Source organism: Choloepus didactylus, chromosome 4 (genome assembly GCF_015220235.1).
Source record: "Choloepus didactylus isolate mChoDid1 chromosome 4, mChoDid1.pri, whole genome shotgun sequence".
Classification (NCBI taxonomy): Eukaryota; Metazoa; Chordata; class Mammalia; order Pilosa; family Megalonychidae; genus Choloepus; species Choloepus didactylus.
In genome coordinates this window covers 154,624,823-154,646,035 of record NC_051310.1, presented here as the reverse complement: position 1 = coordinate 154,646,035, position 21,213 = coordinate 154,624,823, and the positions used below count along the sequence as shown (strand labels likewise).

At 53.3% G+C, this 21,213-nt stretch overlaps 1 protein-coding gene across 7 annotated transcripts; it reads right to left on the bottom strand.

Moving 5' to 3' along the window:
* Positions 1-223: 223 nt before the first annotated feature.
* Positions 224-19,633, bottom strand: ARHGEF40 (Rho guanine nucleotide exchange factor 40). 7 transcript variants are annotated; one of them, XM_037834463.1, is made up of 24 exons: positions 19,466-19,633; positions 16,657-16,854; positions 14,722-15,967; positions 14,409-14,576; positions 14,155-14,275; positions 13,433-13,529; positions 13,242-13,322; positions 12,988-13,104; positions 11,931-12,026; positions 11,717-11,832; positions 11,289-11,415; positions 9,560-9,682; positions 9,316-9,459; positions 8,235-8,845; positions 7,884-8,118; positions 7,443-7,529; positions 6,686-6,901; positions 5,802-5,972; positions 3,227-3,404; positions 2,338-2,442; positions 1,971-2,114; positions 1,339-1,538; positions 890-936; positions 224-746 (listed from the first exon to the last, which is right to left on the bottom strand). In XM_037834463.1, exons 1-23 carry the CDS (start codon positions 19,466-19,468, stop codon positions 895-897), a joined length of 4,626 nt encoding a protein of 1,541 aa, XP_037690391.1. In that variant the 5' UTR covers positions 19,469-19,633; the 3' UTR covers positions 224-746; positions 890-894. The 7 variants fall into 7 exon arrangements, with proteins under 7 accessions (XP_037690391.1, XP_037690388.1, XP_037690390.1 ...); XM_037834460.1 differs by lacking the exon at positions 19,466-19,633 and adding an exon at positions 16,984-17,139; XM_037834462.1 differs by lacking the exon at positions 19,466-19,633 and adding an exon at positions 16,984-17,139 and having other exon boundaries at positions 1,339-1,469.
* Between the last annotated feature and the right edge of the window lie 1,580 nt (positions 19,634-21,213).

The following is a 21,213-nucleotide window of genomic DNA, read 5'->3' as shown; positions in this document are numbered from 1 at the left end:
AAGAGGAGCTTCAGAGGGTGCATTGAGCCTCTGGGAGCCACTGTGGAGGAGGCACATTCTCCAGGTTCATGCACAGCCAGTTTGGGGCCAGTAAAGGATAGGGGTAGCTTGCAGCCTTTGGTTTATTTCCTGTGTTCTAGTTAATGGTTGGGTGAGGGGAAGTGCTCAAGTTAGTAGTGCCATCTCAGCCCAGAGGACTGCTCTAGTTCCAGGGAGGCAAAGCGTGAGTAAATACATTTAATATAACAATAGTATAATAACAGTAATTACATATATAAAGTCTGCAGTCTCCCACCCCACCCTTCTATAATGGATTGCATAGCTCGGTTTCCTGTGACACACCATAATGGAGTCACTGGGAACCCCAGATGATGAAGCAGAGATGAGTCTTTTCAGGGAGAACCAGGGGATGAGAAGACTCAACTGGCAGGGGAGGGCTGGAGTGGGAGTGGTGTCCTGGGCATATGCAATGGCCCAGGATGGGGAAGAACTGGAAGACAGATCCTTTCCTTGTCTACAGGTTTGAAGGCAAGCAAGTGTGACCACTATGATTCTACCAGGAGAAGGCACCAGGCTGGGGAGAGCTAGAGATAGTGGTAGCAAGGTAATGCACTGGTCTTTGACCTCCTCTCTGTCCAGGAAGCAGAGGGAGGAATTCATTGTTCTCCAGTCCTCCGTTATGTTCCACCACCATCCCAGCCCAAAACGTGCTGAGAGGAGGGGTGCAGCCAAATTCTGGAGCTTCTCTGGAAGACAGAAGCCAGGGGAAAAGGAGATGGGTTGGGAGAGGGGAGAAGCTCTCAAGCAACTGGGGGCAGGGGGTTAGAAGGAAGATATAAGGAAGAGGGGAAGGAGTGTTGAATGTGGTAGAAGGCAAATACTGACTCACCAAGGTCACAGAGGAGTGGTGGGGTCACTCAGGGCTCGGGCATGACTCTGAGGGGGAGAAAAGGTACAGTGAGTTTAAGGAGAAGAAATTACCTCTTCCCCACACTCCCTGACTCTCTCTCCCAAGTCTGTCAGTTCACCTCTTTCCTCCCCAAGGTTCCTGAATTTTGCTAATTTAACCCAAGTCCAAACCAGGCCCTTGGCATTCTCCCCTTTCCATTCACTACAGCACTATGTTCCTTGTTAAAAAGTCCTTTTCACCTTGATGCGTCTCAGCCAGGTCTGGGGCTGAGGAGAGTGGCAGACTAGATGATAAATCCAATCTGTAGCCTCTACTGGGTGTGCAGGATAACTACCCCCCCCCCCAGCCATGGGTTGAATGATCAGAAGAGTCCACCCAGGAAATGGCCAAAGAATTACCATATTCCCAGCTCTAATGCAGTAACTTACCTGCCGGGATAGCCCTAAGATCCCTCCACTAGCCAGGATGGGAGTGCTGCTCCCAGGGTGGGGGTGTTGCAGGCTGGGGCTGTTTCTTTGTCCTGGGGACACATCTCCGGAAGAGTCAAGTGTTTCTGGGGCTGGAGGGGAAGCTGGGGTGAGAGCAGGTATAGAATCCTTCCGGATTACCTTAAGCAACCAAGCTGCTCCTTCAGGGAAGAAAAAGCTCCATAGCAACAGGAAGCTGTGAGTCACCATAGCAATCCAGTTGCAAGAGAACATCCCCTACCAAGAAGCAGGAAATTGTCAGCAGCATCATTAGAGCAACCAGGGAAGAAGCAACAGGAAAGTATAAGGATTGCCGTGGTGAGCCAGGAAGGTACAACAGGAAGCTGAGGCAGTTTCCATAGAAACCGAAGGAGAGCTGGAGAGCTACAGAGGGAGTGCTTCTTAGCAACAGGCTGCTGTAAGCATCACCCTAGCAACCAGATGGTAGGCTCTTTTAGCAGTGGGGAAGCTGTACACAGTTGTCATGACAACTGAGCTACTTGGCTAGAAAGAGGAATTGCTCAGCAGTAAGCAACCTGAACATCACTGCCGTGATCCAGCTGTTGGGAGCCACCCCTTGAGAGGTCCCTCACCCAGGGAAATCTGCTTGACGTCCAGATCCCAGGCCTCCTCCTCGACGCGGGCAGGCAGGGAGCAGGCTCCCGGTGAGAGGCCGGGGAGGGAGGGGCCTGCATGCTCAAAGGATGACACGGCCACGGAGGCCCTAGTGCGGGCGGCTGCAGAGAGTGGGGGTGAGGGAGGGTGGGGTGCTGGTGTAGGAAAGCCCTCCTGGCTCCCTGGAATGAGCCTCAATCTCACAGAGGGCCTCCCAGTCAGTCCCACAGTTACTGAGAAGAGATGCCCACTCATTACCCTTCCTCACTCCACCTCGCCTTCCCATCATGCCTCATTTTCAGGGCCTTGACTTCTGGGGACCACCACCAGAACCCTGGCCCTCACCTCTTCCAGTGAGCAGGGCACTCAGCGTCCGCTCCCCAAGGGCTTTGATGTCCAGGAATGGTTTATTCCCAATGCCCATCGAGACCATCTGCTGTACTCGGAGCTCTGAGGAACACAGACCCTGTTACCGACCTCCTTCTGCCCATCCCCTGCCCCAGCCCTAACACTGACCTCACTCTTTTTTGCTCCCTCCCAACTTTCTTTCTTCCCTCTCATTCTGGTATCTTGTCTTACTACTCTTCCCATTGACTGTCACAGAGTGGATGGTGATGGTGGTCTTTGACTGCCTTCCCAGACATCTGTCTCTCTCCTCCTATATGTTGGATCCTGCCCATTTGACATCCCAGCTACCCAACTTCTCTTCTAACACCCACCTTCTTCCCTTGGTTTTGGGCATCAAGAACAAAACTCACATTTTTGTGTATCTTGGTAATTTACAAAGTGTTTATGTATCACCTTATTTAGTCCTCACTGTCATGCTAAGATGTAGATATTACTAGATCCATTTTGTCAGATGAGTGGAATGAGGTTCAGAGAATTAAAAATAAAAATCAAAAGCTAGCAAACAAAACAAAACAAAACAGAAAAAACTAGCCACAAGCAAGTGGTGCAAGGTCTTGAACCCAAGCCCAGAGAGCAGTCTCTTACCTCCTTTTACCCAGCCATTTTCTCTTGCTTCCTTGAAATTTGCTAGCTTTTTCTTCCCTTTTGGAATGCCTTAGACTAATTTCTATCTCAGCAACCTCTCTCAAATCAGATCTTGATTTTTCTCATAAGTCATTCTTTCCTTATCCTACACCCTGTTTTCCCAAGCAGTCTCCACACTCTACACATAACCTCCTGCCATAACCCTGACTCAAGCACGCCCTTCCCCAACTCGGCATGGTACCCTTGTTGTGGGCTGCCTGTCTCCACAGCAGCTGGGCGATAGAGCTTGTCCACTTGAGTTTGATCTCTGGTGAGGCTGCCTGCAAAGTGTATGCTTCCCGTGCACGCCGCCGCCGAAACCACAGCTCGAAGCAGAGCCCGCTGTCCCCGATGTTCTCTGTCAGCCCCATGTCAGCAGTCTGAGGAAAAGCAGAGGGGAGTGGGTGAATATGGAGTGGGTCCCGGCTTGACAGTACAACATGGGCAAGGACCATACTTAGCCAAGTGCCTGGCATCTGTTAAGTGTTCAGTAAACGTTTACTCAACACCTACCATGTGCCAAGTGCTCTACATTTAGTCTTCATAACAACTCTTATTCACAGAAGGGGAAATGAGGCCCAGGGACAGGAAGCAGTGTGCCCAAGAGCTTACTGGAGATTAATAGAGAGTCAGGATTTGAACCCATGTCTATATAATTCCCAACCTAGGCTTTTTCCTCTAGGCTATACTCCATTCTGAAGAGCTGCAATTAGGGTAGGGGGACAAATTCTAGAAACCCTTAGAATCATTCCACACTGCCTGAGCCCAGACTCTAGGTTGCTATGGACGTTTATCAAAGTACCCAGACAGGTTCTGTAGAGCAAGGCCTCCCTCTTCCTGAGTCCCTCAGTTCAGCCAAATTTATATATATATATATAGTATCCTCCCCCACCCCCCACTGCCCCTCTCCTAGGGACTGTCCCTAACTCAAAAGGCATGTGTATTTTTTTTACTGTGCTTTTTTTTTAAATAAAACAAAACAAAAGTTTTATTCACACACCATACAATCCATCCAAAGTGTACAATCAATGGCTCTAATTATAATCACAGAGCTGTGCATTCACCACAATCAATTTGCGAACATTTTCATTGCTCCAAATAGAAAAACCCCATACCCTTTATAGCCCCCAATTATTGACACTTAGCATTTGTATGGTACCTTTGCTACAACTGATGAAAGAATGTTATAATATTACTGTTAACTATGATCCATGGTTTGCATTAATTGTATTTTTTCCTATCTACCACCCTATTATTAACACCTTGTAATAGTGACGTACCTTTGTTCTAGTTCATGGAAGAACATTGTTATATTTGCACTTCTAACCACAGTCATCATCCATCCATAACAGGGTTCACTGTGTTGTACAGTCCCATGTTTTGTCCTCTAGCTTTTCTTCTAGTGATATACATAATCCTACGATTCCCCTTACAACCACAGTCACACCCATAATTCAGCACTGTTAACTATACTCACAATAATACTCTACTACCACCTCTATCCATTTCCAAACCTTTACAATCAACATTATTAAAAATTCTACAAATTAAGCCTCAGTTCCCCATACTCTACCCTCAATCTATCTCCTGGTAATCTCTAATCTAGATTTTAAACCCATGAGTTTGCTCATTATAATTTGTTCATATTAGTGAGACCATGTAGTATTTGTCCTCTTGTGTCTGATTTATTTCACTCAACATGATGTCCTCAAGGTTCATCCATGTTGTCACATGCATCAGGACTTCAATCCTTCTTATAGCTGAGTAATATTCCATCATATGTATATACCACGTTTTGTTTATTCATTCATTGGTTGATGGACACTTGAGTTGTTTCCATCTTTTGGCAATTGTGAATAATGCTGCTATCGACATCACTGTGCACATGTCTGTTTGCCTCCCTGCTTTCAATTCTTCTGAGTATATACCTAGTAATGGAGCTAGCAGTTCTACACATAGCTTCCTGAGGAACTGCCAAACTGCCTTCCACAGTGGCTGTACCATTTTACATTCCCACCAGCAGTGAATAAGTGTTTTTGTTTCTCCATATCGTCTCCAACACTTGTAGTTTCCCATTTGTTTAATAGTGCTGTTCTGGTAGGTGTGAAATGATATCTCATTGTGGTTTTGATTTGCATTTCCCTAATACCTAGTGATGTTGAGCATCTTTTCATGTGCTTTTTAGCCATTTGTATATCCTCTGTGGAAAAGTGTCTATTCATGTCTTTTGCCCATTTTTAAATTAGGTTGTTTGTTTTTTTATTGTTGAGTTAGTATTTCTTTATATATTCTGGATATTAAACCCTTATCTCATATATGGCTTCCAAATATTTTCTCCCATTGAGTAAGCTGCCTTTTCATTTTCTTGACAAAGTCCTTTGAAGCACAAAAGTATTTAATTTTGAGGAGGTCCCATTCATCTATTTTTTCTTTTGTTGCTTGTGCTTTGGGTGTAAACTCTAAGAAACACTGCCTACCACAAGATCTTGAAGGGCATGTGTATTTTTAATGGGAGGGGTCCTCCTCTATTATGGACTCACAAGGAATGCCTTATGAGTCTCCTGCATGAAAACCCCTTGGGAAAGACCTGTGTCAGGGACTATTATCACCCCCAGATACCTTAATGTGATGTGTGATTATAGGCAAAAGCCTCTTTCTAGATGACACAGATTCTGGACCTAGGTTGGGTTTGAGTTTCCAGAGCATCCTAAATTCTCAAGAAGAAACAGCTCTGCTCATCCCTTTCATCCCCACCCCCCATACTCTAGGCATTGTACCTTAAAGGCCTGCTTGTAAACGAAGGTCTCGGATCCCCCCTCAGGGCCCTTGAGCTTGCTGAAGAGGAGGAGATGCTCAAAGAGAAAGACCTGGCGAAGGCACTTTTTTCGTCCACAGATGATGGTGAAGGGGTCCCGATGCAGGAGCTGTCCCTGCTCCTTCAGATCTATCTGGGGAAACAAAAAGGAAAGGCCATTGGCCCAGGGGCCCTTTGTGTGTGTTTTGTGGGGAGTAAGAATGGGATTTATGAGTTGAGGGACCTAATGCACTGATTCTCAGGCAGAGTCAGGAAATCATGGAAGCCCTCAGCCTAGAAACCATCCACTGGTCACCACACACAACACACCTGGCCTTGCAGCACAGCTTGGCCTCTAAAGAGGGACAGCTGCATTGCACAGTGGGGTTTCTAGGCTCCCATGGGGAAGCCTTTTCACCTTTGGGACTAAAGCACCATTTAGCCACAGGAAGAGAAGCTGCAGAGAATTGAAGGGAAAAGAAGTCTATCCCAGAGGAGGCAGCGTCCAAAGTGAGGTTAAACCTGTTCTAGAACTTCAGGGATGGAAAAAGAGACTAGGTAGAGGGAGAATAAGGTATGTGTTGAGTGTTAAATAGATGAGGAAAGATAAGAATTAGGAATAGGAGAGTATGAGGTAGCTATAGGATCATGGGACTTTCAAGTCTGGCAGGACATTGCTTCCTTATTGACAGAGGGGACTGAGGCCTATTGAAGTTCAATAACTCAACCAAGGCCACCCAGCTAGTTAGAAATTAGAGCCTGGAGCCCTCTGACCTCAAGTCCAGTTATCTTATCACCAGCCCACACAGCTTCTGAGGCTGCTGGGCTTGGCAGTATGAGCAGAGGCGACTGGAGCCACGGCCTCACCTCGCAGCCACGCACTGCCTCCACGGCCAGCAGGTCTCTGCCACGGGCCTCTTGTTCCCGGAGCAGCTGCACAGCAGCCCCGAGGGCCTGGCGCTCAGAACTCAGCTCAGGCCCAGCTTCCCTCAGGAGCTCCTCCAGGAGCCGCCCATACTGAGCCAGTTGCTCCAGGGGCTGCTGCAGGGCCCGGGGCAGGTAAGGGCCACCCTCCACGGAACCCTACATTAGGGAGGAGACAGAGAGAAATGAGGGGAGGGGTTGGAGTCGGTGGGGGACAAGCTCTGGGGAGAAGGTGGATGAGATTCTAGGCTTTTGGGTATAGACGAAGCCTAGGTACTCCCAAAGGTATGGCTTAAAGTCTTCTCCTGGGAAAGAAAGCAGGTGGGGTGCCTGCAGGAGATTCAATCATGCTTTATATCTTGTCAGGAAATGGAAGAATAGCAATAATAATAATGCCCTATAGTCTCTGGCTTTGCACTTTTCAAGTCACTTTCATATCTTCTGATGTGAGGTCCTTCAATCCTCTGAGCCCCTTATGAGTTGGATTCAGTGAATATTGCCCCCATTTATCAGATGTAGAAATGGAGGCCCTGATCCAGTACTTGTCCTATTCTTCCCAATTCTGGGAGATGTCATTGTCATGTGACATGCCTGAGTACACCCAGAAAAGCTCTATTTCCCTGAAGGATTCTGAGGTTGGGTGGGGTTTAGGTCTTCCTGACCCCTCTGCCCTTCCCATGAGGGTTGGAGAAAAGGTTACCTTGGTGGGGGGGTTGAGTGCAGCCAGACCATTCTCCAGTTTGTGTCGGTGCTTCAGGTACTGGGCGTAAAGGCTGAACTGGTCCCCCTGTGCCAGTAGGGAACAGGTAAGCCATCCCCAGTGAGGCCCCTGCAGATAAGCCTTTCCATTCCTCCTCCCCATCTTCCATCCCTCTCTGCAGCCCAAAGAAGGCACAGGCCATCAGGAAGCACTCAATCTGCCCAGAAACTAATGGGCTCCCCATGGAGAGAGTGAAGTCCAGGCAGTACTTGAGGCTAGGGACACAGGGGCTGAGATAAGCCCAGAGAACAGGGCTGGACATCAGAATATTGGAAGGCACACCTGTGGGGGAGGGGCAGATACAGAGAAGGAGGGGCAGGTTGGTGGGGCTGAAACATGGGAAGGGAGAGGACCTGGAAGGAGGTTTGGAGGATCACTCACATGGCGAAGGAAGCAGGCCCCAATGCGCAGGGGGTGAGTGGCACAGCCCTGAAGCTCCCGCAGAAAGTGTGTCCGGTGGAAGCTGCGAAGCCTTTCCCGGGCACTCAGGGCGGCTGCCCAGGTGCCCCGCAGTTCAGGGGTTAGATCAGGCCCAGGGGGTGGCACTGGTTCACTCAAGGTGGCCACATACTCCTGCTCACAGGCAATCAGCTCAGACACCAGGCGCTGCTGGGCACTGCAGGCACAAGGAGTGGCAAAGGAAGTGTCACCTGGGGCATGGGAGGGTGTCACCACTGTTTTCCTAACCCACAACAATTACTTTCCCGCTGAGCAGTTGGGTTAGGCCCTCACCTGATGCTTCGCTTGTGGTCCATCCGGGGGGTGCCTAGTCCCCAGGGCATGTCCGGGCCCCCGGCCCTGCCCAGCAGCACATGTTCCCGTGGTGAGCACGTCCTGTCAACTACCTCAGTACTGGTGACCTCCAGGCCTCGGATCAGCACAGCCCGTGGGGGCCTGCCCTCTGCTTCTGGAGCCAGTTCAGAGTCCTCCTCCTCACAGTCCTCCCCACAGGGGGCCAAGGAGCAATGGGATGGGGCTGCCCGGGGCCCAGGGCTGCTGGGGAGCAGCAGGGAGCTGAGGCTAGGGGAAGGGCTGTGTGGGCCCTGGTGGGCCCCTCTGCTGCTGGCACTGTCTGCCCTTTGTCGCCGGTGGCCCCGAGGACTTGCATCCTCTCCGAGTTGTTGCTGAATCCTCCGCTCCAGTTCTTGGCAGCGGGACCGGCAGCGGCCCCACTCTCGCAGCGCTGCTGGGCTTCCCAGGTCCAAGGCCAGGGCACGCATCTCCTGGAAGGTGCCAGCACTGGGTTCTGGGGCTCGCCACAGGGCCAGGGCTGCCAGCACGGCATCACGACCTGGCCCAGCTCCTGCCAGCCGGGCGGAACCTTCATCCACCCATTCGTGTACCTATATGGCCAAAGGAGAAGGGAATGGGGAGACAAAGATGTGAGGTCCTCTTCAGTTCCCATCTGCTGCCCCGTGAGAGCTCTTTTCCTCTTTTGCTGATAGCATCCTAATGCCCATCACCTTCCCTGTCCTCTCAGAAAACATCTCTTACTATCCCAGCATCCCTGCCTAAATAACATGTCACTCTGAGTTAGTATAGAGACCGAGGAACCTAGATAAAGACTAGCTAATACCTATATGGAGTTTAGAAGTGGCAGGCCCTGTACAGAGTGCTTTTTATGTTATCCCCACAGCAGCACCACAGGTTAAGTTTCTACAGAGGCACATTCACACTTAGTACTTTGCCCCACATCATTCAGCAAGTAGGTGGCAGGGCCACCAGATGGGCTGTACCCTCTCAACAGCTACCTAATCAGCCTCTCTGGGCAGAAGAAAGGCAGTGGTGAGCCCACAAGAGGCTGTACACACACCTGTTGGAAGAAGCGCTGTAAACGCAGGGCCCGATGGAGGCCACTCTCAACCTGCTCCAGTCGCTGTTCAAAAATGTCCAGAACCTTCTGGGAGGCAGCGTCCTCCTCCAGGGCCAGGGCCTCCCGCGCCTGGGCCAGGCGCTCCTGGAGAAGGGGGCTGTGTTCAGACCTGTTTCCCACTCCCAGTTAGTCCCTCCCTCCCTCCCTGCATGTCTCATTTTTGCCTCCCCCTCCCCCTTCTCACCTGAACCTCAGCACTGAAAGCCCTGAATCTTAGTTCTGTCTCCTGCAGGGAAGGCAGGGAGTCCCCAGGCACAGCAAAGCTCACCAGCTGCTCCTCCCCGGGGCCAGAGAGCCACTGCAGCACCTGAGGCAGATGGGGTGGGAGGGCAGGAGGCCATGCAGTCGGAAGGAAAGGCTGAGATCCAGCTCCAACCCCACCACCCTGCTCTCTAGATCCATGGCCAAGCCATGTCATTTCATCTGTAAAGTGGAAATTATCACAGTGAATGATCATAGTATCCACAAGGGTGGAGTGAGAAAGTGGGTAAGAAATCCTTTGCAAAGTACCAGATGAGAGAGTAGCTGGGCAGGCAGGAGGCACAGAGAAAGGTGGGTTAGGGTTCCAAGGCTATGCCTGGAGGATAAAGTGGCTAAAACTGGTGTGAACAAGAGGCATTAGGATAACCAAGGGCCAGGAGAAATTTTATATTCCCTGAACCCCACTGGCACCAAGTGACTCTGCAGTGACTGCAGGCAGGAGTTCCAGGACCAGATGTAGAGATACAATGCAAACAGTAGCTGTGTGTGTGTATGTGTGTGTGTGTGTACAGCTCCTGTTGCCTATTTCGGGATTATAGGAACTCTGATGCTGGTTCTGGGATGTTTGATCAAAAAGGGATGGTAATTTTTCCTCTGAAGAAAGGCTGGAAACTGGGGTGGGACAGCCTGAGGACAAGAAATCTGAGAAGGCTAATAAACACTTTTATAGTCCACTGCTGAATTCATTTGATCATCCTAACACCCTTGTGAATTAAGTGTAATTATCATCCCCATTCTGCAGATGAGGACTTGGGAACTCAGAGAAGCTTCATGACTTGGCCAACATCCCTCACCCAGTAGAGCTAAGACTCAAGCAGAGTACTTTAGACTCCAAATCTGTGAGCTAACATTTTTTAAACAGGGAAAATTAAAAAAAAAAAAAAGTTCACAAGTAAGCAAGCAGCAAACAAACAGTAAGAGATTCAACCCCTTGGACTCTGGGTTAGAAAAAGCCAATATACAGGAATTCCAGGAAACAGAAAGTCCTGCTGCCCACATGTGAGGTCCACGAGGTGCTCACTCACCATGCTTGGGGCTAGGGAGGGACAACCAGATATCAAAGCCCCTCTGTCCCACATGGGTACCCTTACGGACTCTTAACCCCAGGGGAGAAGAATCAAGGTTCAGAGAAGCCAGCTTCATTCCTGCAAAGAGGCCTGTGGTTCCCAAGGCATATAGGGACACTCAGTGCCCTCTCTTTCCAAGGCGGAGGGAGGTGGCACCTTTTAGCCTCAGGTTTGGGGGATGATATTGCATAAAGAGTTGAGGGAGGATGGGCAGCAGTGTAGCTGAAAAAATGGTATCATTAGGCATTCATTATTTTTAAGCGAGAGAGGAAGGAACTCCAGGGTCAATCAGCTCCTTCCAGAATCCTCTAGGGCACTCAAGTATCTCTTGCAGTCTCTAAGGATCCTTGATCAAGCAGTGGAGAGGGGAAGATCAAGCTTCATTTGTTGGTGCTGAGATGCTCCCGCCCTCCTATTGAATCTCACACTGATCATGATCAAACTCCCAGGGAGGTGAGGAGAGAGCGAGGGGTATTCAGCCAAATCAGGCTAGGAGAACACCATCAGCTGTCAGGGTCAGTGGAAAGGGGGTGCTGAGGCCAGGCTTACAGGCTGAGTAGGAGGGTTATGGGGGTCCTGGCTCACCTGCCGGAGTCGGCGCAGGCGTTGCCGCTGCTCTTGCTGCTGCACGTGCAAGTTGGAGAGGCGCACGAGCTGGTGAATGGCCTCGTCCACCTCCTGATACAGTGTTGCTGGGCCTGGGCCCTCCAGTCTGGTAGAGAGAGGGGCAGAAAAGGCATTGACTCAGACTACCTGGATTTGAATCCAGACTCTTCCATTTAGTGAGTGACTTTGACCAAGATATTTAACATTTATTACCTTCCAAATCCCCACTTGTAATCATAACTAGAACATAATGATATGGTGAAGGTTATGAGATATTATGTGTAAATCATGATATCTTGCCCAGATACATGCTCAGTAAGAATAATTTGGCAGCTAAGGTTTATTGGCAGCCCTCTGCTGTCTTCACCATGCACTCCCACTGGCCCCTGCACACCCAGCCCCCATACTTGCTGCTGTGGGTAGAGCGCAGCCTCATCAAAATGGCTCCCCCATCTCTCTGCAACGCCGTCAGCCGGGGATCTGCCAGCACCTTCTGCAGGGGCTCGGGCATTCCCACTGCCTCCTGGGGGAAGTTGACAATTGGGGTTCCACCAGAGAGTCATCATCTCAGCCCCAGCCCCATTCCCATCCCCATCCCCACTGCCTCATATCATTTTGTACCTCTCCCTCTGGCTCTGCTGCTCTCTCCAGCTCCTCAATGGCCTGCCGTACAGAGCCCAGCACACCTTGGCACAGGCAGCACAGCTTTGCCACTTCCTGAGACACACACACACACACATGCACACACAAATGGATCAAGGGGAGAGTTTAGGATGAGCAACCTACGCTCTAGGATGGGGGTGGGGCAGTTCCAGAGACTCTTTTATGGAGGCAAAGCTGGGTTCATTTCCTGACTCTGCGATTTACTAGTTGTATGATCTCGGACAGGTTCAAGAACCTTTCTGAACCTCAGTTTCCTCAACTGTGAAGTCAGGATAAGACAGAGGATTTTGTGAGGTATAAAGAGATAATGCCAGCTCAGCATCTAGCATGGGCCTGGCATACTGTATAACTCAGCAAGTGTGAGTCTCCTTTCCCTCTGTCTGTACCACGTCTTCACCCTGGAAAACCCTCCTGTCTGCCTATTCGGGTCCACTGCCCTTTGATAAATAGCCTAGAGACTGTGTTTCAGATCTCTTTTGATACTCAGCTCAGGTCATGTTTTTCCTCTCTTCTTGAATACTCACAGCACTTAAATTTACAGAATCATGGAAGGTAAGTGCTGGAAGGTCCTTTAGAGGCCATATCATAATTGCTATACTTTTTAGGTGAAGTAGGTAGCAGGGAGCAGGTATAGAAAAGGGCACCATCTCAGGAAGTGAGGTAATAACTTGTCCAAGGTGCATGGAACTAGAAACGGCCTTCCTGACTTTTGGCTCTTTCTAAAACCCCAACATCACTTTTTGCATTCTTCTCCAGTTGTTTCATGATTTATCACCGTTCAAAAATCTTATACTACTCCTGTCCTATTACGAATTTATTTAGCATGCTCCTCTCATCTCTGCAACAGCCCACAGAGTGCATCACATTTTGCTCATGGTAGGTACTCAGTAAACACTTGTTGAATTGAAACCACTTTTTCTCAACCCATGGTCATGCCTCAGATCTGTCCTCTCAGAATGTCCTCAGTTGAGTCATCCTGGTGCCCAGTGTCCTAGGTGAAGGGGGTGACACCTACCTGATGTATCTCTACCCAGCGGCTGGGAGAGGGGTCCATGTGACCTCCCATGTCCCACTGCAGCTCCTCTGGCTTGGCCACTCTTTTCAGGTCATTCTCTGACAGCATCTCAGCGCCCTGTAGACATATAGAGGCAGGGGATTTCTGGCCTGGGCACCCTGGAGTGTCAGGGACTGGCCTGGGGCTCCAACCAGCCTCTATTCCTCTCTCCACTACAAATGGGGGACTACATGGGAGTGAGGGGCTCATCAAACCTGAGGTCCACGGAGATCAGTAGGAGGGTCATCACAAGTGAGAATCAGCAGCCGCTGAATGAGGGGAGGGTCTCCTGAGTCCTGAGGGCAGAGAGCAACATCCCTCAACTGTGGGCAACTGGGTGGTCCAGAATGGCCACTAAGGAAGACTTAGGATGCAGGGAAAGTGCCTGTCTCAAGGAAGTGGTTACCTGAAGTTGACTCAGGGCAGGAATGAGCTCTGGGGGCAGAGGGGGCGCCTTGCGAAGGTCCAGCAGGATGGAAAGCCCCAATACCTGTAGGTCAGGCCTGTGGGGACAGGAAAAGCCAAAGAGGCTGCAGTGTGTGTGTGAGAGAGAGAGAGAGAAAGAGAGAGAGTGTGTGTGTTGGGGAAGAGTAGACAGGGAAGGACAGAGGCACAGGGTCTGGTTTTAGCATAGTCCTTAGGAGAAATTAGTTCCTAGTATGTTTGAGAGGTAATGGGCAAAGGGCCAAAGTCTGGGATGCATGTCCAAGAGGCCATGACCTAGGAATCAGGAGTCTATATTCACATGGCTGCTGGTCAAAGGACCAGGGTCTGGGAAGGTAGGAACTCTATGTCCTGGAAGGGTATGAATTAAATTCCTCTGCTTAAGATGCTACTTAAGAGGTATTTGGTGCTCAAATAGCTGTTGAATGGCTGAAGAGATGTACTGAAAATCTAGGTAGTGTGTTAGGATAATGAAAGTCAGGAGTGTTTATTTTGAGGATTGATGAAAATATTATCCTGGAGGGTGGGGGCCAGTAAGGTCAGAGGTCAATGAGTTGCAAATTTGGGAGTGAAGAGGCAGTCGTCCTGGAGATCAGGAGGTCAGTGCTCTGAGAAGAGAGAAGGTCAGGGTCCTCAGGACCCAGGAGGTTAATGGCCAGGGTGCTAGCTCTGGGCCTCGGTTACCTGAGCAGTGAATGGAAGTAATGAAGAGCAGTGCTCAGCATGTCTTGAGAGGGTGGGGGATCCTCAGGAGGGCACGGTGGGGTAATGGTCAGCAGAGCTCGCCCACTCTGGTCCACCCCTCCTGAGGACACAAAACGGCCAGGCTGTCCTGGCTGGGGACAGTCTTTGGCTACCCCCATCCACCCTGCCTCCCTCCCAAGCCCACCTCGACTGCTCCTCTTTCCCTGACCCCTTCACCACTGATGCCTGCTGACCAGTCAGGATGAGGAATCCAGATGCCATCAGGTCCCAAGCTACATCAAGGTCTTCAGAGGTGGAGACTTGAAGGGCCTCTTCTGGGATGCTGTCCCCTTTCACTTCATGCACAGTCTCCAGGGGTGGTTTGGAGGAGTCAGAGAGGGGTCCCTCTGGGCCTGTGGGTCCTGCACAGACACAGGCAGAGATGTGGCCTGGAATGAGGATGGGTCTGGCTCTTCTGCCCCCATGTAGCCCCAGCTCCTCCTCCAGTCCCTTCCCTAGGACCGACATGCTCTGGCCCTTGCCTCCACTGGTTGGGTGTCCTCTCACCTGCCATACACACCAGGCTCGGCCCCTCCTGCTCTGTCTCTTGAGGCCCCTCTTTGGTAGGCCCACAGGCCTCTGGGGGCTGAGGCTTCTTTTCCTCTCCTGGTTTCAGATCCTCTTTTGGCTCAGACTCTGGCTTCCCTGAGCCATCATGCTCCTCTGTAACCAGGCTGCATTCTGGAAGCTCATGCTCATTTGGTGGAGGAAGACTGACAAGGGCTTCCTGCTGGCCAGTCTCTTCCTTGTCCCCAGGCCTCAGTGGGGTACTGTCCCCTCCTCGGCTAGGAGCCCCTTTGCCTGCAGCTCGCTTCTTTCTCCTGTGTCCTTTGCCTATTCTCCGAGGGGTGCCAGGTTGTCCCTCGGCCCCCTGGCCTGGTCCTCCTCCAAACTCCCCTGGCCTCAGGGGACAAGATTCAGAAGGTTCCCCTGGAGCCACTGCTGGGGGCTCAGACATCTCCAGGACTGCTACCTCTGGGAGAGCCTCAGCTCCCAGGGGAGACCCCAGGGTGGCTCCAGTACTGCTCCCCACCCCAGATGGGCGTGCCTCACTCTGGTCCTGAGGCCCCAGGTCCTTCTGGTGCATCCATGCCCGGTGCCTTCGGTGCCGGCCCTTCCCTCCTGCACCCTTGCGGGTGGGTACTGTCCGGGTCCTGGAGAGGCCAGAGGAGCCCTCAGCATCCGTGGGGCTTCCCCTCATGGGCAGTGTCACCTCCAACAGCTCCACATACTCGCCCTCAGGTCCTTCAGCAGGGGCATTGTGCCCATCCCCGGGACTCCGGGTACCCAGGCTCTCCTCAGGCAGTGGAGGGCTGGGGAGCCCTGGAGGTCCAGAGGGCAATTCTGGGGGCAGCGTGCTTGGCCGATGTCCAACCATGAGGCCCCCTTTGTGCACAAATCGTGGGCAGATGAGTTCAGCCCAGGGTAGCCGCTGAATCCCAGAGGGCGCAGACAGTAGGCAGGTACTGAGGTGGCCTGTTGGCCGGTCCTTGTTGATGCCTTGTAACCACTCAGGTGTGAACAGGTAGGCACAGGCCTCACTGGGCACAGGCAGCTCCTGCACCCGCCCACCCCCTGGGGCCAGGCACTTGAGTGCCAGGCGGGGTGCTTGGGCCGCTGAGGGCACTACTTGCAGGTAGAAATCTCCTGGGCGCAGCAGCTGCCAGGGCAGGGCTGCCAGCTGCACCACCACCTGTTCATGCAGGCAGAGAGGCCAGCCCTCATGGAAGAAGAGGAAACCACTATACTGGGCCTGGGGAGAGAGGAGGGAGTCTGTGCTCAGGCCTTTGCTGATGAAACCAGCAGGAGGGGGCAGTTAGAATAGGATCACGTAGGTAGGGCTGGTCTTGGGACCAGTGAGTTACAGTCTCAGAGGAGCAGGAAGGGATATCTTGGGGTATTCATTTGGTAGAGAAGGGATTGGGACTGGTCAACTTCTGGTGGTAGTACTCTCTAGGAAGCAAGTCCATAGGAGGGAGTAGCAAAAACTGAGTCATTACAAAGGCATGGTCAGGGATGCCATTGTCTTGGAGGAACTGAAGACTCTTAGGTCTTTATATCTGTAGAAGTGAAGGATCTCTAGTGAGTCATATCTGGGGGAGTTAGTATCTGAAGCAATTGAGATGAGGGAAAAAGGGAAAGCATCTGCAATTGGGTCTGTAGGTCAGGGTCTTTGGGAGTCAGTGTTTCCTAGGGGTCAATATTTGGGGAAGATTAGTGTCTGAGTGTATGTGTGTTAGTATCTGAATTAGTATCAGAGATCAGTGCCTCTGAGGGTCAAAGTTTGAGGGAGGTCGGTGAATGAGGCTTAAGTGCCTCTGGCAGGATCAGTATTAGGGGAGGCTGCATCTCAGAGTGGCGGGAAATCAGGCAGCCTGGTCAGTCTCTAGAGTGAGGCAGTGGTTCTTAGAGAATGTAGGACAAGGATGTGCAGCCACTCACACAGGCTTCCTGCTGGACTTTGGCAAGTAGGTGCTTGGCGGGCACCAGGAAGTCCAGCGTGTACCTCAGTGCATCCTCCCGGTAAGTCCTCTCGACCACCTGGAACACCTGACCCAACAGAGTGGGGGCCGTCGCTTCGAAGGGTGGGTATAGGGCGGCGAGCGTGCTCTGCACACAGTCCTCCACTGGCTCAGGCTCCTGGGAGAGACAGGACCAGGCTCAGACTACCGGAGCCTGGCTCCTGTGGGCTGTTCTGGCGTGGGAGTGGCTGTGTGCCCAAGTGGCCCCACGGAACAATGCACAGTGTGGGCAGTGGGGAAATGCTACCTGAATGGGAGCTGTGGGGCTGGGCCAGTCGTGGTGCACAGGCCTAGTGGTACAGTCTATATCCAAGTTCTTTTGGAGATCCTGGGAGAATGTGTTGTTGTGAATGCTTCTGACCAGGGCCATTCTTGCTTTTTGTGAATTGGGGTGACTTCCCTCCTGGGGAGGGAAGATACAGGCTTTTGCGCCATCAGGGGACTAAGGTGATGGCTTAGAACTCCGGGGTTTGGGGGACTTTCACACAGCCAACCTGTACAGCTCCTCCTCGCAGTGCTCACCACCTGGAGCCCCCACTAAGTACAAGCGGCACCAGCCATAAGCAATCATATCCTAGAGATGGGGGGTGGGTGGGAGGCAGAAGGAGGACAGAAGGACTGTCCGTCACTGGGTCTTTGTAGCACTCATCTCCAAGAGTGGATCTAAAGCAATTGTCCATTCTTTGTGGCACTGGGTTACAAAGAACTGGGTGGAGACAGTTGAAAGAGGAAAAAGTCACAAAAGAAACTCGTGCTGAAGGGAGTAGGATGCAGTGATGATATGCATTAGAGGTGAAATCTTTTCTGATTCCAATGGGACCTCTCTCTGCCAACCTCAACCTGGAGCCAACTCTCACAAAGCTCAGCCCTGCTTCATCCAGACCCCCCTCCCAAAGTGAATTAAGAGGAGGGCCTTTTACCCCAACTCTACCCCTACTCTAAACAGCCACCCCTCCGGCCATTCCTATGCAAATTAATTTCTCTTTCAAGATGGCCTTTGAAGTTCCTTTGACCAGATTTCTTTGCAGTAAATAGGGAATGGGATGCTGAGGACTGTGTTTACCTATTCTTTTACCGTCCCCCTGAAGCTTTTGCTCTGAACGCAAACTGGTATTTGTTACTCGGAGTTCCTCTAGCCAGAGTTGCCGGCCTATCCTGACTGTGTGAGAAGCTGGGCAGCCACTCCAGAGAAGGACATTCAATGCGTCAGCACAGAGACTCGGCCCCAAGGTGTGTGGGCGAGCAGACAGACCCCCAGTGTTCCAGTGACCGGCGGGTGCTGCGAGCGTGGGTGGGAGGAGGGTGGAGATGGGCGGGGGGCGGGAGGCCGAGTGGGCCATCGGCCCCGAGGCCAGCAGGGGGGAGCTAGAGCTTGAGCAGCGAGGCAGCTGCAACCCATTAGAGGCGGTGAGCTCATGGCTGAGCGAGAGTCTCTGCCACAGGAAGCGGCAGCGGCGGGAGGGGAGGAGGGGTCTGGGGCGGGAGGCGGTGGGCGGGAGCATAGAGAGGAGGCCTCCTGCTGGTCGAGACCAAAGAAGAGACCAGAGAGACTGAGTCAGCTCTCCCTGGCCCAGATCCTTTTTCTTCTTGCTCCAGCCTCCTTGCCAGGGGTGCCCTTCCCTCTGTTGAGGGAACGGCCCCGGCGGTGCTCCTCCCCCTCCTCCACGCCCTACGGTGAGCGGCCCCTTGCAGGGGCCTCTCCCCCTCCTCCACTCTCTTCAGTGAGCGCCCCCTTGGCCCTGCCTCCCCTCCTCCCCCACTTGGCTGTGGGCACTGGCAGTGCCCACTCCTCCCTGCAATGGTTCTTCAGACTGTACTCCTGGAGTGAAAGTTCCCGGGAGAGTATCCACTCCAGTTGATGTGGGCTTCGCCTTAACAGTGCCCTCCGGATTCCTGTGCTTTGAGCTGCTGCTGCCAGGCTCCCCCTAGCCCCTGAGGGAGCTCCCACTCGTGCTCCCTCCTATTCGCAGCAGGAGAGCTCTGAGGCTGCGGTTCTGTTCCCTGCAGCGTGAGCTGGGGACACTTCACCCCCCACTTCAACCCCCGCTCCCCCCAATCTCTTGTCTGCTCTGGCTGCTTCACGCCCCCTGGCACTGTGAGTCCTCCTCCCCACTCGGTCCACTACCCTAAGGCAGTCCCTCTTTCTCGGCGGGAATTTCCCCCTTTGGTCATGCCTCTGGCCCCGGCCCAGCCACAGCTGTGGCCGGTCCCCCAGGGCCGGATGGGTGGGCCCGCCTCACCGGGCTGGGGACTGGGATGGAAAATGGTGGTTCCAGGCTGGTCAGTTCTCATGACCCGAGGCCGGTCCCCTTCCAGGGCCGCTGCAGGACCAGCCCGCAGGGATCTCCCCCGAGTAAGGAGCTGGGACCAGGAGGGGGAGGGGTAGAGAATAGCCTGCAAAGGAAGGCGCAGGTCAAGACTGGGGTGGGGGGATGGGGGGAGGTGTGGACTAGGGAGAGACCAAAGGGAGGATGGGGGAAGGGGCGGAGTAGAGGAGCAAGAAAGAAAGGGCGAAGGCAGTACCGGGCAGGGACGGAGCCAGGTAGTGGGCAGATGGACAGACAGACCAAAAAACAAGAGAAGGGGGAATCGGAGGAAGGAGAGTCCCAGAAGCGCTCAGCAGTTCAAAGGCGGGCGCAGGAGGCTCTGTGTTGGAGGCTCGGGGCTGGGAGCCCAGAGTGGGCTGCGTGAAGGCCGAGAGGACTCCGGGGCTGCGACGCGGGACTCACCATAGCTCAGCGCGGGGTCGCGTCCGGAGCTCCGGCGGGCGGGCGGGGCCAGGCTCGCCACCGCCTCTCTCCCGCCGGTCGCGTCTCGCCGAGTCTGGCTAGGGGACAGCTCCGGCCGCAGTGGCGGCTCGGCCCGCTTCGGCTCCCAGGCCGCGGGGCCCCGCCAGGGAGGGCCGAGACGGCCGCCCCGCCCCGCCCCGCCCTTCAGCGCCCGCCCCCCGCCTCTGCGCGGGACCCCTAGCCGGGACTCCCTCTCCCGCACCGAGCCTTTCTACAGCGCTCGACTCTCGGGACACCCCCAGCCAATCCACCCAGGACTCCAGTTCACCAACAACCCTCTTCCACCTCCGCCCCGCCCTCCACTGGGTAGCCCCGACCCTGACCCTCGGGGACCCGCCCCGGCGAGGATGCCTCTCTCTTCCCGCCACCACCCCGCGCCCGGCGGGATCCGTGGATCCGTTTAGCCTCCGCATGGAACACTCCAGAGGCTGGGGCGTGCGTGAATTCCCTGGGGTCGCCAGCTAGGACCGGGGTCGTCCGGCGGCTGAAAGCCTCCGGTCTCTAATCGCCTGGGGCCCTTTTCTCCCTTCATGCAGACCCACGACCCGTCGGTTGCCAGACTTCTGCAATACCTGGGGCTCAAGACAGGATCCTCGGTACAGAGAAGGGCAGGGAAATCAGGGGATTTCCCTAACCCTCCGTGGGCTTGCCGGCCCTCCTCCTTCCCCTCCCATCTCCTCTGGCCTCAAGCCCCTGGGCTCCGACAATGGGCTCCTGTGTGCACCCCGGGGAGGGCAGTGCATGGGGGAATTAGGGAGCGGTGAAGGCTAGGAGTAGGGGTGGGGGTGGGGGGTGAACACTGTGGTTGAAGAGGGCAGGGTTTCCCGATCAGGATCCTCCTGTAGGGGCATGCACTTCGGCAAACTTTTTCTGAGTTCTCTGCTCCCTGCCCCTTCCACTCCACATTCCCTATCTCTCCCTCTTCGGCTACAGAGAGAAAACAACAGGTCCCCCATCGGAATCAATGATTCAGTACTGGACCCCAGACCCGTGGTCCTTGTAGGATGGCGACAGAGAATCTCCCAACGCCTCTAGGGCTCATGACAGTGGGGACGGGTGTTGGACACAGTAGACAAAGGGTGTAGGCTAGTTAAGAAAGTTCTAGCTTCATCCTCTCTGCCTCACAAGCCCGGGCATCTTCACTGCATCCAGATGGGAAATGAAGGTCCAGCGGTGTACTCCCAGGAGGGATGAAGAGGCATAGGCACAACCAAAGGGAGGATGGAGGAAGGGGCGGAGTAGAGGAGCAAGAAAAGAAAGGGTGAAGGCAGTACCCGGCAGGGACGGAGCCAGGTAGTGGGCAGATGGGAAATGCCATTCCCCTCCTTTGTACAGACACCGGGAAGCCCCGCAGTGAGGTGGGCCCTTCCAAAGGGTCTCCCCTTCTGAGGAAAAGATTGGAAAGCCAAAGAGTCCCCAGAGAGGGAACTAAAGGCATGTACCACTGCGGCTGGGGATGACGTGTAGAAAATGTCCCGCCAGTGAATCAGTGAATGCAGTTCTGATGAGGCCCACAGGCCGGAGCCTCGGGGCAGTCGCTGGAGCAGCGGGAGGGGAAGCGGGGGCGTCACCAAGGTGACCAGCTGGCTCTTTTCTCCCTCGCACCCTCAGAACGCTAAATACCACCCTTCTTCCACTCCTCTGAGTCTGGAAGACAAGGAGAGCTAATGCTCATCTGTCTTCAAGGT

Coding starts and splice junctions, on each gene's coding strand:
- ARHGEF40 (XM_037834460.1), bottom strand. CDS start 17,106: ATGGCCCTGGTCAGAAGCATTCACAACAACACATTCTCCCAGGATCTC. Junction 11,833..11,930: donor CAGCAGAGCCAGAGGGAGAG/GTACAAAATGAT, acceptor AACTTCCCCCAG/GAGGCAGTGGGAATGCCCGA. Junction 8,119..8,234: donor GACCACAAGCGAAGCATCAG/GTGAGGGCCTAA, acceptor TTGTGCCTGCAG/TGCCCAGCAGCGCCTGGTGT.